Source organism: Marmota monax, unplaced genomic scaffold, assembly GCF_021218885.2.
Source record: "Marmota monax isolate L192 unplaced genomic scaffold, Marmota_monax_Labrador192_F-V1.1 WCK01_AAM20220418_F8-fsc00165, whole genome shotgun sequence".
In the NCBI taxonomy this organism is placed as follows: domain Eukaryota; kingdom Metazoa; phylum Chordata; class Mammalia; order Rodentia; family Sciuridae; genus Marmota; species Marmota monax.
In genome coordinates this window covers 3,366,465-3,382,058 of record NW_026693851.1, presented here as the reverse complement: position 1 = coordinate 3,382,058, position 15,594 = coordinate 3,366,465, and the positions used below count along the sequence as shown (strand labels likewise).

General features: G+C 37.3%; 2 protein-coding genes across 3 annotated transcripts in view; one reads left to right on the top strand and one right to left on the bottom strand.

Annotated features, from left to right (window-relative positions):
• Abcb1 (ATP binding cassette subfamily B member 1) overlaps positions 1 to 15,594 on the bottom strand; it is a 181,514-nt gene that overhangs the window by 113,359 nt on the left and 52,561 nt on the right. The gene's annotated exons all lie outside the window — the stretch shown is intronic.
• Rundc3b (RUN domain containing 3B) overlaps positions 3,547 to 15,594 on the top strand; it is a 145,738-nt gene continuing 133,690 nt past the window's right edge. The window contains exon 1 of one of the 2 annotated variants that reach the window (XM_046462456.2): positions 3,547 to 3,868. In XM_046462456.2, coding sequence (XP_046318412.1) covers positions 3,750 to 3,868 — 119 coding nt within the window. In that variant the 5' untranslated portion in view covers positions 3,547 to 3,749. The remainder of the gene's footprint in view (positions 3,869 to 15,594) is intronic. The other variant, XM_046462457.2, reaches the window with a different exon arrangement.

The following is a 15,594-nucleotide window of genomic DNA, read 5'->3' as shown; positions in this document are numbered from 1 at the left end:
AGAGATTTGTGTGTTCTCTCTCTCCCTAAGGACATACCAAGCACATGTGTACTTTCTACTTCTTTTCCTATTGTTGTGGTGTGAACTGATAAATACAATCAATAAGAGTGTAAGTTATAGGTTATAGATTAGTAAAAAATATAGATTATATAAGATTTTGAAAAGTGAGATAAGACAATTATAAAGCAAGAACTCTCATAGACAGGCCTAAGACTCCATTTTGCTGCCTTCTAGAAAAACCTGTTACAAGAGCTGTTTCTGAGAAATTGAAATGAAAGCTATTTTCTTATAAAAAAATTGTCTTTCTGAACTTTGTACCCCACAAATCGCACTCTACTCAGGATGCAGCCGTGGTTTGGTTGTGGTGAGCTACATCCTGAGTGTGAATGCCCTTGTGGGTCTATACGATTTTGAAGTAGATTCTCACCCCGCCCACTCCCCACCCAAGTTCAGAATGTGACTGTCTAGCACCTGCTTGAACCCAGGACTGTGGTCAACTGAAATGCAAAGCTAATGCTATTTTAGCTTCTGATTATCACTTGTTTGCTGACTGGAGAATTCCAGTCCTGCCTAGAGCCCACAGGTCCCACTTATTAATGTTTTAATTTCTATGATTGGCTAGTTTACATGACAATAAGCAAGTCACTGAGTTGTGGTTTTTGTGCTTTATATTCTCTTTGGATGGACAAGGAAGCTGCTGTCCTCTCACAGAGCTTGAGTCTCTGTGGTGGGTGACAGTCTCTGGCCAGGTAAATAAAGCTCTCTTTTGATTTGAAATTCGGACTTAGAGTGTTCTCTGAGGTGAGGTGTCTCCCCATATCGTTATGTAGGTTTTTTTTTTTTTTTGGTAGCGGGGATTGATCCCAGGGATGCTTAACCACTGAGCCACATCCCTTTTGTAATTTTTAGAGACAGGATCTCACTGAGTTGCTTAGGGCCTCACTAAGTTGCCAAGGCTGGCTTTGAACTCAACCTCCCCAGCCATTGGGATTACAGGTGTGCCCCACTGCACCTGGCCTTATGCAATTTTAATCTGTGATTAAAAAAATAAGAATATGGGGGGAGCTGGGATTGTGGCTCAGTGGTAGAGCACTTGCCTGGCATGTGTGAGGCACTGGGTTTGATCCTCAGCACCACATCCATAAATAAATAAAATAAAGCTATTATGTCCATCTACAATGAAAAATATTAAACAAACAAATAAAATAACAATATCAGGCTGTGGTTGTAACTTAATAGTAGAGTACTTGCCTAGGATGTTCAAGGCACTGGGTTCAATCCTCACCACCACATAAAAGTAAATAAAATAAAAGAATAAAAATACACAATAACATTAAAAACTGACAACATCAATTTAAGTAGTACTTGTCATTGCCAGAATAAATATTTACTGAAACTGCTTGCATAGCCAGTGCACCGGTTTCCTAATGGCTACTCTGAATTTACACTGTTGGGCTACCAGGAAAAGACAAGTTAAGACGCAGCTCCTAGGAAGGAAACCTCACAAGGGTCTATGTAGAGCAGACAAGAAATGTTTGAGAACAGTGCACTAACTAGCTACATACACCCGCTTGTGGAAAACTCCCTCGTTTCTATTTACTTGAGATATAAAGTCTGCCTAAATTATTTTCTCATAATTTTAATAGGTGAATATGTATTGTAGTAACTTAGTTGAGACAGATGTTTTTTCCTATGGAGTTTTTATCCTACCGAAATTAGCTTTAGTAGGCATAGGTGAGAATCTGCCCTGATTTTAATCTTCAAAATCTTGCCCTGCTTGGTGGCACACACTGTAATCCCAGCGACTAGGAGGCTGAGACAGAAGGATGGCAGGTTCCAAACCAAATTCAGCAATTTAGCGAACTGTAAGCAACCTAGCAAGACTCTGTCTCAAAATAAAATATTATAAAGAGCTTGGGTTCAATCCTTCCTTAGAAATTAGTACATACAGCTGGGGAGGCTGAGACAGGAGGATCGCACACGTTCAAAGCCATCTTTAGCAGATTAGCGAGGCACTTAGCAACTCAGTGAAACCCTGTCTCTAAATAAAACACAAAATAGGGCTGGGGATGTGGTTCAGTGGCCCAGTGCCCCTGAGTTCAATCCCTGGTACTCAAAAAAAAAAAAAAAAAAAAAGAAAAAAAGAAATCGGTAACACAGTTTTATTATACAAAACACCGCATAAAAGGCATTCAGCACAGAATACACAGAATTATTGTGTATAATACATAAATACAGATATCTCTAAACTATATGTGCTATAACATTCTTTGACAGAAATTTCAAATCCAGAGGTGGAAGTTGTCTGGATTTTGAAGCCGCTGAAACTGCGAAATTTCAGTAAAAATAATGTTAAATGTAACCTCGAATTAAATTTAAGGCACATTTACTAAGAACGTGTCTTATGCAGAGCATTGTGCTAAGTCCTATGGAGACAGGAGTTACTAAAAATTTCTTTCTGAAACCTGGGCGCACCGAAAGGGTAGCGAATAGCGAGTGCCAGAGGTCTTGGGCCAAAGCCTGGAGCCTCCCGAAGGTGACACCTGAAAGGTGGTGGTGAAGCTCTGGGAAGGGGTCGCTTCTCCACAAGCGCATCGCGTCGAGGGCGCGCTCCAGGTCCCTCTAAGGGAGCAGCCCGCCCTGCCAAGGCGAAATGCCCCTAGGCTCACTACCTACCCCAAACTGGGGTCACTACCCAGGACGCGAGCAGACTACACACTCGCAGTAAACAGGTTCTTACGCGGGTGTTCTTTCCTGGTTGCAGGCACTGCTGGACGCTGAGGTGAGAGCGCTGTGATGTGTGGAGTCAAAAAATCCTACCATCAGATGCCCCAAGAAGGACATTCTACGGGCAGTTGTCTTCCTCGAGCTATTGTGTCGCTCTTTATCAGGTCCCGGGAGGGCGTTAGGACAAAAGGAACCCCCCTCCCTTCTGGTTAATCAGGCTTCTGGTCGGGTGCGAGTGCCAGCCCTGCTGCATCCTTGCCTCTGAAGCTACGGAAGCCACCGGACTAGGGATCAGTCCTTAAAGCTTGAGACTCGGCTGCTAAAGCTTAGCTCCGAATAGGTGGGCCCGGACACACTGGGGCCCGCATCCCACAATCCCCGCGCTGAAAGCGGTGCTGCTTGGTTGCGTTCCGACTGACTGCAGCACGCGGGCGGCGAGCGCGAGCCCGGCGCCTTGACAGCTGCCCACGCGTCGGGGCGGGGCTCGGGCACGTTGCTTTAAAGGTCCGCGCAGTCGGCCCCGCCCTCGTGCGGTGATTGGCTCCAGCCGGTGCAGCGTTTACCCGGTAGGTACTGGGAAGGCGGGGCTGCGCGCGCGAGGCTCGGGCCCTCACTGCAGTTGCCCCGACTGGGCGCCTGTGGCGGCAAAGTGTGGGTGGTTAGGAGTGCGAAGCTGAAGGGCTCGAGCGCGCGCCGGCTGCCCAAGTCCCTAGGGAAGTAGGGGAGCGTCCGACGCCGGCTCGCGCGCGCCACCCCGCGGCCGGCGGCGCGCGCGAGGGCGGAGGTTGTCCGTGCGTGTGAGCGCGCGCGCGCGCGCGTGTGTGTGTGTGTTTGGAGCACCGGTGCAGAGGGCCAGCCGTCAGTCCCTGGGTGCGAATCCCTTGCTGTCTTCCACACCATCCCGCTTCCCCTACGTCCCTCCCTCAGCCCCACGGTCGCGCACGCAGCGACGGCCCCGGGAAACAGGTGTGGGGGGCGTGCGGGGTCGCTCGAGACAAAGGGGGCACGGGGGTGAGCCCGCCATGGCCTCCCGGAGCTTGGGGGGCCTGAGCGGGAGCCGCGGCAGTAGCGGCGTCTGCAAGAAGAGCCTGAGCGCCCGCAATGCTGCGGTGGAGAGGAGGAACCTGATCACGGTGTGCAGGTAGGCGGCCGGGGCGAGGGGAAGGGGCTTGCTGGCGCCGAGGGCCGAGGGCTCTGAGCAGGCACGCGAGTCCCCGGGGGGTCCTGGGGCTGAGGGGCGGTGGTCCCAGCGTCGCTGTCTTTTCTGTGCCGGCCATGTCCGGCGGCGTCCAGGGGCCAGGAGAGGAGCTGGTGTCTGGGCACTGCCGAGGCCCCGGACTTTCCATCAGTTCTCGTGCTGAAGGCGACCGCGGGTAGGGCTTGGGGCGGGGCCGGGGAGGATTTGTTTTGAACGTGCAGTCTAGTGTCAGAGTGAAAGAGGAGGGTAAGGAGGAAGAGCTCTTTAATTTAGTGCACATTAAGCTGTCAGCCAGCTTCTGGTAAAGTAGTTGCTGTGATTGTTTATTGTGTTGCCTCAAAATCGGAGCTCATTTTGGCTTTTTTACATATATCTTCACTCCTTCCATCCCACAAATATCGAGTGCCTACTGCATTGTGTGTTCGTGGGTAGGTACTTATAACTATAGTGCTAGGGCTGTTTGTGCACTACCAGAAGAGTGGGACGATGGAGGATACCTAGTCTTCATGTCAATGATTTATTCCCAGGTCTGCCCTTCCTTAAACGTTTTCTAATTACGAATGTAGATTTCCCTTCCACTAGAAATGTAACACAAAAGGGATAATTATTATCTAGTAGCCTAATATTCAGAAAAAACTGATTTTAATATGCTGATATATTTTAAGTTGTTTTTAAAATTACGTTGTTCCATTAAACCCTAATCAGCAGCCAGCAATAATCCTCACAGAATTGGATGATGAAACCTTTTCCTCCTTCTTAATTTATATCTGTACTTAAAAAAAAATCCTCGTGTTAAAAAATGTGCCTAGCATCTTAAGCAGAATACAGGTTATTGTATTAGGAGTTATATTCAATAACTTTGAGTGACTTTAAAAGTTGGGCTGTTATAAATATTCATCTATCTAGCAAGAAGATCTGTCTCACTGACAGTTGTGGCATTTAGAATTGTAAATAGTAAAATAATATGGAATATTTGTCATTTTTACTGTGTAGGATACAACTTTTGAGAGAGGCTTTATTTAATTCTCTTAAAATGAAGCAAATATTTTTTAAAGTTAGTTAAATAGAACATTATAAGTTAGGTGGATTTTCTTACCTTTATTTTACAGATATTAAAAAGATGTTTTAAAATGAGGATAGTTCCAAGTCAGGTTCAATTATGTACAATGCTTGAAGTAATATATTTCATAAAAGATCCATCATAGTTAAATTTCACAAGGCAGTGGTGTCATCTGCTTTTTGCTTATTAGTCTTTTATAATTCTTCCCAGTATAGCATCTAACAGTCAATATTTATTGAATGAATAAATTCAGTGGTGAATACTACTCATTTTATTTCTCCATTTTAATCTTCACTGGTTTTAGATCATTTGCTGTTCATTTGTGTCCTCATCAGGGTCAGTTTAGTAAAAGAAAGGAATCTGTATTTCAACCTTATTTAAATTAAATTTTCAGCTATGTTTGAGAAATTTCAGTAACATCATTAATGTATGTGTATGTTTAACTAGGCTAGTTGTATTTTCATTAATTTTATTTATATATTTTCTACTTTGAAATTAATGTAAATGCTGACTTTAATTACAGTTTATACACACATTTAATATAGTAGCGGAAATAAATTTCAATTTCTGGCTTACATTTCAATCTGTGTAGTTATTTAGTTGATGGTACATATAAGTTATCTATATCTAGTAATGGTGTCTATTGGATAGGCTTTATCTAAATAACTTTTACTTTTTGGAAAAAAGTAATTATGGGCCATTTGTAGGTTTTAATAGACCCACCCCAATTCAGCAAAATGAACAAAGTAGTATTATGCATTTATGCTGCTTTGGTTTAACTTTGAAAGTTATTAAATTTCACCCATGGCTTTTAACGAGTTCACTCTTTATATCTCAAATCAGAAATGACTTGATATTTAAGTTGGGAAGAAGTTGGTTTAGTGGAAATACAATTGGGTTCCAAGTTGATTTCTTCATTAGCAAACATGTACTTTAACAAGTCCTGCAACCTTCCTATTTTCTGGTTTTGTCATCTGTAAAATAATATTGAACTAGATTATTGGTAACTTGCAGTGATAGTCCTGAAATTAATAATAGCCCTTAAACAAAATATGCTCATATTTTACTTATTTCAAATATGAGCAGGGTCATAGTATTGATAGGTATGTGTTTATAGCAGTCAGGTGAGGCATGTGCATTTTTTTTTTGTAAACAAAAACACTTTGAATCTTCTATTTTGTGATTGCTGATATTCTGGGATAATTGAACAATTTATGAAACAAAAACAAGCAAAACGCAAACCCCACTGCCACATATCATACTTAAACAATAATGCTTTTTCCTTAACCCTTAAACAATTGAGGTGTAAAGCCCTGTGAAATAAGTACACTATTCTTTAGGTTTAAAACTTTATAAGAGGACGATATTATTACAGTTTAGCACTTTGGAAATAGCCTGTTTGGTTAAGTAGGACAGTCAAGGAAAAAAGCTGAACTGAATTTTGGCTCATTGTGATTGTGTATATATGTAATTATTTCATTACTTTTTTTCCCCTAGTGCACAGTATTGCATATTGTAGACTTAAAATGTCTGTATGGTTCTTATCTCAGCAAATAAGTACAGTTTTATTTATACTTTTTCACAGATTGTGGTGAAGAAAAAGTAGATAATTTGAAGACTTTTCCACACTCAATTCCAAAATATTCATAGACTGACTTTGGCTCTCTGCACGAACTACTATTTTCCCTGCACATTAGCACATTGAAAAACTAAATTGTTAAAACTTTTCAGACTTTTTTTAACTTACATTTTTCATCCATAGAAAATCAGACAGTCATTTTTTGTTGTTTTTAAGCTTAATGGTTTACTAAAAAGCTGAAATATTACTTTGATTTTAGTTCTTTTGGCAAATAATTAAAATCTAAATTCTCTTTCAATGGATTAGCAATGTTTATGAGCAGATTATTAAAATATACGTGTTTAATAATTTGCATAAACATTTAAAAATAACATTTGTCTCAGTTTTTAATCAATACTTAAGAGATAGGTCCCCCAATTGTCATAATTTTCCTGTCTTTTAGATAGAAAGAACTAAGAGGAATTTAGGGAGATAGTAGGATGAGTTAAGCAAGGTAGAGACAGATGTTGATTTCACAATTAAAATACTTTTAATAACATATACATAGGTCAAGATTGTATTTCAGGACTTGAATATTATTTCAAATTAGATTAGCACCTCATTTTTTTTTTTACTGTAGTCATGGAGTAAAGAACCTGTATTATTTGAAACTAGTGTTTGAATTAAGCTTAATATTGTACCATCAACTGTAGTGTCTTACTCAGCATTTATTGTAAATGTAGTCTTCTGTATAACTGAAGCTGTAATTTAAGTGCTCACATTTAAACCACAATAAACAATACTTAAAACACTTTGAATAAATTGCTTTTAAAAAAGGACTGTACATTTCCCTACCTTCTTTAACAAGATTATGCATGACATAATAGCTTACTGATAACTTTATTCTGGACATGTTTCTATGAATATGCTCACTGTACAATGATTGCCCTTTGAGACTCTTGAGGTCCCTAGAGGTTTTTGCTAAATGGCCCCTTAAGATTGTGTCTTTGGTGTTCTTTGTTTTTACAGGCTGCTATTTCTTCCTACCAAGGTAGCTGTTATTTCTTACAACTGTTTCTAGCAGCTCTTTCTTTGCACTTCTCATTTTGACTTGCTGATTATAACTGTGAGCTAGGAGAGCAGATAACTAAATTTCTAATGTGTATGTTCTTTAAAAAAAAAAGCGCAGAGCTTTGAGTGAATTTGAGCAATTTAAACTTCTCAACATTCTGGTTGCTGAACAATCAGAAAAATGTCTGTCGCTGTATTTGAACTTGCTGGGAGAGATGCAAATATGTGAAATATTATTGAATATTATTAGCAGCTTAATCCTTTAAATAACTATAAATGCAGTTACTTGTTTTTCTTGTTACTGTTTGCTTGAGTGTTCTTAAGACTGTTCATATCTTGACTATAATCATTAAAATACTTTTTTTGGCAGTAGTAGGGATTGAATCCAGGAGCAAGTATTCTACGGTTGAGCTATACCTCCAGCCCTTTTGTTTTAAGACAAGTCTCATTAAGTTGCCCAGACTAGCCTTGAATTTGCAGTCCTCCAGTCTCAGTATCCCTGATAGCAGGAATTAACAGCCGTGTGCTACTGCACCCAGCTTGATTATAATACTTTTGACTAAAGTTTTGTTAGTCATGCTGTATGAAGTAGAACTTTGGGTTGGGACTTTGATCAGCATTAGGTATATTGCTTTGGAGCAAGTTTGGTAAGTTTAAGAATTCTTAGTACCCTACTGGTAGGTGCTTAACATGGAGATACTCTTTTTAGTTGCTGGTTCTAGGTAGACTTTTCAGCACTCACAAAAAATCATCATCTTTTCCTGCAGCTAAACTGGTTTCAGATTAAGTGACAACAGAAAAGAGCTATCTCCCAGGCATTTACTAGGGGGTATTTGTTTTAACTTTGTGGCTGCTGGATAAATGTCAAAAGTGGAGTTAAGAGATTCAATAATCACAGGGGAATGTGTGAGGCTTATCCACTCTTCTGTTCACTCTTACAGGTTTATAAAATTTACTTCTGGGTCAGTCCAAATCATCTTAGAACAGCTGAGTTTGTACACTGTGTTGCTCCTTGCTGTGCTATCCCCATGTTATCTATTTTGTATTAGTAAAATTTCATCAGTGAAATGATGTATGTTGAGGTGTGTTGAGAGTCATCAGAAGAAGCAATCAGAGAGTCTTCTTGAACTTACTATCAAGAACACTGTTATGTCAAAAAGTAGCTACTTTGGGTGAAGACTTCTGTGAGAAATATCTGTGTTAGCACCAACAATTGTATTACTAAGCAATTAATTTTCTTGTATCTACTGACACATGGATATATAACTGACAACTTTATCTTTTTATTGAATAGTTTTAAGAAATCTTAGTGTTAAATCTATACTAATCTCTAGAAAATACATAGAACATTACAGTAATGCATTTAACCTTATTCTTAGCTCTACTATGCCCCAACATTTGGTGGAGAGATGAGTAATGGGGATTGAACCCAGGGGTACTCTACCACTAAGCTATGTCCCAAGCCCTTTTATTTTTTTATTTTGAGATGAAGTGCCACTGAATTACACAGGTTGGACTCCTAAGTTATAATCCACCTGGGCTGGGGTTCAGTGGCAGAGCGCTTGCTTAGCAGGTGTGAGGCAATGGGTTCGATTTTCAGCACTGCATATAAATAAAAGAAAGTTCATCAACATCTAAAAAAACGATTTTTTAAAAAAAATTGTAATCCTCCTGCCTCAACCTCCTGAGCAAGTGAGATTACAGGCATGTGCCATTACTACTGGTGTGCCCCTTCTTTTTAATAGAAATTTTATCGATTTATATGCTCAGAAAAGTGCACCTAGCATAAATATACTGCTCAGCCCCCCCCCCTCATTTTGTGGCTTTATTTTTCATTCTACAGTGTGTTTTGATCAATGGAAGTTCTTTATTGAAAGTAGTTTAAATTTCTTTCATGGCTAATGCTGATTGTGATCATAAGAAATCTGCTTACTCCAAAGTAATGAAAACATCTCTTATTTTCTTCTAAACCTTTATTTTTTCACATTTATACCAACAATCCATCTTCAGTTTTTTTTTTTAATTTATAGTATTATATATAGGGGTCAAGATTAAACATTTTCATTATCATTAGGAAATTTTCCTTTTTATCTTTAATAATGCTATCTTAAACACTATTTTGTCTGCAATTAATATAGTTAAAAGTTTTCTTTTATTATTTGTATCTTTGCCATCTTTTTACTTTCTGGATACTTAAAAATTTTCCAGTAGGCAGAATAGAATTGAACTTTGCATGTTACCTAGCTTGATAATCTTAGTCTTTTATTTAGGGTATTTAGCTCATTTACATTTATGTTAATATTATTTTATTTGGATTTTAATCTGTTATCTTAATATTTGGTTTCTGTTTACTTTTTCTCTTTTCTTGCCTTCTTATTTATTAATACAGTGTTATTTATAGTTCTATCCATTCCACTATTCCAATTTTTCACTCTGCAAATTTACTAGTCATATGTTCTTTTTCTGTTTCTCTATATATTTATATTCAGTTTCTATACTTTTGGAAGTTACCTTTGATTTATTGTATTATAATGAAAATTATGGCTTTTATTCCTTTTCCAATAGTGTAATAACCATTTTTCATCACCCTAAAACATACTTTAAAAACCTACATATATTTTAAATTCTACAAGATTATTTTATTATTATTATATTTTATGCTCATTCAGAAAATACAAATTTACCCTTTCTTCCATCAATTTTGGAAGAACTTTAGCCATTGTCTTCTTACTCTTTAATTATATTTATGTTAAACTTTTCCAGGCCTCATTTGATTCATTCTTCTCTGTATTTTTAGTCTTTTTTCTCTTTATGCTTCTAGTTTTCTACATATATACAAACTATGTTCTTTTCCAGTTCATTAATATTTTCTTCTGTTGTATCTATTGTACTATTTAATCCATTGATGAGTTTTTTATTTCAGATAGTTCTAGAATTTCTGCATGATTTTTATCCTCTGTCTTCTGATAAAAAGAACTATCCTTTCATGTATTATGTTCTTTTCTTCTATCCCCTTAAATGTATGTATTAACCATAGTTATTTTGAAGTTCTTGATAGTGGTTTAGAATATTTAGATCATTTTTACATCTGCTTTTGTTTTTTGCCTCATGCAATTTTCTTTCATTTTGCATGTCATTGTGGTATGTCTAGAATTTTTTAAATGTCATGTAATGTGTTGATTTTTTTCTTTAGCACTTTCTTTTTTTTTTTTCAATCCTATTATGCTGTTATGGTTTAGATCTGAGGTAACCTCAAAAGCTCATGCATGAGACAATGCAAGAATTCTCAGAGGTGAAAAGATAGATCATCAGAGAGGTATAGCCTAATCAGTGGAGTGATTAACTGGGCAGTAACTGTAGGTAGGGGATGTGACTGGAGGATCTCGAGCGCACATTTGCGGGTCATTCTCTTTCTCTCTCTTTCTGGTTGCCATTCTGGAGCAGCTTCTCTCTACCACACCCTTCTGCCATGATGCTCTGCCTCACTTTGGGCCCAGAGCTATGGAGTCAGCCATCCGTGTGCCAAAATAAACATTTCCCCCTCTTAATTTTCTTGTCAGGTCACAGTGTTGCAAAGCCTACTAAAACATGCTAATCGTATTATAAACTATTAAGTGTTACATAACAGCATAACATACAATGGAGGACATCACAGTGGAGCAAACAGATGGAATACACCACTCACTTTTAGAAAAACATGGCCTCCCCAGTTAACATGGGAGACTGAGCAGAGGAAATCACAAGATGGACCCCAGCCTCAGCAACTTATCAAGACCCTAAGCAACTTATCAAGACCCTGTTGTTGGGAGCAGCAAATGAATTACAGGTCTTTGAACTGTCCAGAGACATAGGTGACACCTCCCTTGGGAATTGCTTGGTACAGAAGGAAGATAGCCCAACAGGTGACTCCCTGTGCAAGGGGGATTCTGTACCAGCCATGGAATTTTTTAGTTTGTGGCCTTGTGTTCACACACCTGCTGCCCAGAGGGTAGAGAGTTATAGGCACAAAGTGATAAACCCTAATTGAGCGGTATTACTCCCAACTTCAGTTTTTTGAAGAAGTTTTCTCACAATAAATCCTTTTGATGTTTAAAACTATGTAATAAATGTGCCAAGCTTGCTTGTGGTCAGTCTTTCTCCACCAGAGTTGGCAGATCCACCGGGTCCTGGCTTTTTTCTCTACTTGTGCGTGTGTTTGTTTTTTCTTATTCCCTCTCACAGCCTAGTTTGTGTAGCACAGAATAAAGCTGTTTCTCAGGACATGATACCTGTCTCACAAAAAAGGGGGGCTGGGGATGTGGCTCAGTGGTTTGGTGTCCCTGGGTTCACTCCATGGCACCAAAAAGAAATAAATAAAATAAATCAAAATGTAGCTTAGTGGAAAAGCACTTCTGAATTCAGTCCACAATACAAAATGGGGGTGGGGGGAAACATGGCCAACATCATGGTAGTGCCCATGGCAATAGTGTAGGGCAGTTCTCAATTCTTTTACCAGTGCTGTCTTCCTCCAGAAGAAAGAGTGGTGGCTGATCACCTTTATCCAGTCAGGGACGGTTCTGAATCCAGGCTGGGTTTCAACTCTGATGAGTCTTTCACAACCTGTTGTTTGCCCTTGGACTTCCAGAGTTCTCAACCTAGATTTGATGATTTTAAATTCGCTTCCTCAAGCAGTTCCTGCACTATTACTTTGTCTTCCAGGATTATCAAGTCCTTTACTTGGTTTTTCACAAGCTTTCTCATTAGGATTTTAGTTTCCTGTACCTCTACAAGTTTCTTGTGCCACACAAGCCCCAGATAAAGGGAAAGGGTTTGAGACCTTCCCAAATCTACTTCAAAGGCTTTTCTGGATTTTGTCCCCATCACCAGCTTTCTGTGGGTACCAGACCCTACTAGCATTCAGAATTTGCAGGTATTACTATGTAAAAGTGTTATAAAAGCTCACTTTTTTTGAACTTTCTCTTCTCAGGAGTCTTAGACTCTTCCAATTCCTAATGTTTCAACAATTCTTTGCAGCCTTCAAGCACATGATTTTGTAACACTCTACAGCCCCCACCTCATTTTTCTGGCTGTACTCTGTGGGAGTGCTAGTCTATCACAGTCTATTCCAGTCTACTTGAAATAGGAGGTCAGTTGTCACATTTTTAATTTTCTCTCCAGTTTTAATTTATACTAGCTAACTGATTGTATTTTATATTACCTCATAAGCAATCTCAAATATTTGCTCTGGTATAGGTTATAAAAATTAATACAGCATTCATTATGTTGTCTAGTTATATTTTCTCTTGCAGAATGTGAATTTTGTAAACATTAATAATTTTATTCACCATTGATTTTTATTTCCAGTATCTATTATATAGTGAACATGCTTATCAAATAATTCTAACTAGTAAAGTGTAATAGTGGTGGATATTTACAAGCTGAGTTTGAAAGTCAAATTTAAAAAATACCTGTACTAATTTCTAAAAAGTCACCCTAATGCATGAGAATAGCTTCAGCAATAGGATTTGCTTTCCTTTGAATAGCATTATTCTAATTAAAATTTATTTGGGAATGAAAGATAAAAATTTATCTCTTCCAGTGTTTGAATAAAAACAATAGTATAGTAAAAGTTGAGTTGAAATTAATAAATTTTTTAAAATTTACTTTCCCAAAGCAATCAACTTTGTTGTCTATTTTTGAAAAACAACATTTTAGCCAGGCATGGTCCCTGGTACTTGTAAAACCAGCTACTAAGGCAGTACGATTGAGAATTCATGGCCAGCCTAGGCAACAGATTGAGACCCCTAAAAAATTTTTTTCCACAATAGTAATAGGTAAGAATTTCAAAATGACAAAATGCCTACTGTTTTGCAAGTAATTTATAAAAGATACAAAATGTGTATAATGTGCAATTTTATTGTTTTAATACTAAGAAAAATGATTTATTGCCCAATGTATCCAATTGTGATTATCTTTAGAAAAGGATAAGGAAACAATATCTGCCAAATTTTCAAATTTAACATTTGATTTTGAGATTTTAAAATCTCTCTTAGTATTTGTAATTATAAAATGAAATCCTCTATTATATTTCAAATATAGTCTCAAAATTAATATTAACATATTTTAAAATTTAATAAAATTTTTAAAGCCCAGAAAATATCACTGTCTAACATCAGGAGAAAATGTATTTATTCATCTTATATCATGTATGTAAAGTATGTTTTTTGGATGAAAAACCCTAGCTTGAGCTTTATGATAAATAATGAAATTCTAATTATAACATTTTTTAATCAGATTTATTTTATAGTTAAGACTAACATTGCAAGTATTCAAACACAGTTATCTGAAAAAACATATGCTTTTCCTTTTATACTATGTTGCATTGAGTGTCAGATCAATTGGATCTTATTCTCCCATGAGTGTCGGTGATTGATACAGGTCAATATTCCATGACTGCTACATATTACACTTTAAAAAATAGAAATTTACATGCAAAATCTCAGAATTCCTGCATTTTTTTCTATGCTTAATGTTAAGTGTAGTGGTGATAATCTGAAAACAAAGGGGATGCATGTAGACACATAGTAGTTTTTGTATAAGCTAACACTACGCTACATGTCTTGCATATGCTATATCTTTTCTTCACAATCATTAGGTAATTAGTTACTGAAGAACCTGAGTTCAGTATCTTGACAAGGACTGAACAAGAGCCAGGTATGAGTCCAAGCATCTTTCAGTGCCCAAGCCCCTGTTCTTTATATTGCTCTGCTGCTGCTTTGGAGTGTAGTTTACAGTGTGGTTTACTTGTGGTATTCTACTTGAATATTTTCCTTTGGATAAAGAACAGATGGATTCAAAAGGATATGTGATCCAAGTGTATTATTATTATTATTTTTTGACATAGTCTTACTGTTGGCCAGGCTGGTCCCAAACTTGTAGTCCCAACGGATCCTCCTGCTTTTCCAGTAGCTGGGACTATACCACATATTCTTTGTTTAAACAATTGTAGTTGGGTGTTCTTACATATAAGGTCAAACCAGTTAATTGATTTAAAAATGGAAAGTTTTTTTTTGTTTTGATAGATTTCTAATTTTAGAAAAAACATTTTTTGAGGGGAAATTTTGTCTTCTATTTTTTTTAACATTATGCTTCGTTGTCAAGTTGAACAATCTCCAATAATCAATCTGCTTATATAGCAAGATAAGATGTTAATACTATAGTATCTCATTCTTTTTTAAAAAATATTTATTTTTTAGTTGTAGTTGGACACAATATCTTTATTTTATTTATTTATTTTTTTAATGTGATACTGGGGATGAAACCCAGGGCCTTGCATGTGCTGAGCGAGCCACAACCCCAGCTCAGTATCTCATTTTAAGGTGCTCAGATGAACAATTTTAAGTTTTGAAAGTACAGATAGGGTATGTATTTTAAAATATACTGCTTCTCTCTTTCAAGAGAGTTAACTCTGCTAATTATAAGGATACATTGTAAGGAATTTTTACATTAGGTAATTTTTTTAAAATGATAGAATAGAGACTTTTGAGTTTTGGGGTACAAACTCAAGGAAAGATGGTTGGAACTTTTTGTTGTTATTTCAATAAATGTTTATTTTCAGAATCAGGCAAATAGTTGAATTTGGCGTATGGATAATAATCTGTAGATTTCTGCCAAAAGGATACATTAAAAGTATTTTTTCTCATTTTAAAATGATTTATATTATACAAAAAATGGAAAAATACACATAATGTTTGTGAATTCTTGTATAATTCTTTCAAAAAGAAGGCATGTTACTAATTTCAATTTTTTAAAAATTTCTGATGTAAAATCTGACAAAGAAAATAAGCCTTCCATTGAACAGCTCTTATCACCTGTAGTCAATATTCTGTATTGTCATATCTCTTGGCTGTCAACTCCTTGTTGATTGTTGATGATGGCTATTATTTTAATAGCAGAGAATAGTTTACTTTGCTAATTATAAGGATACAGTGTAAGGAATCC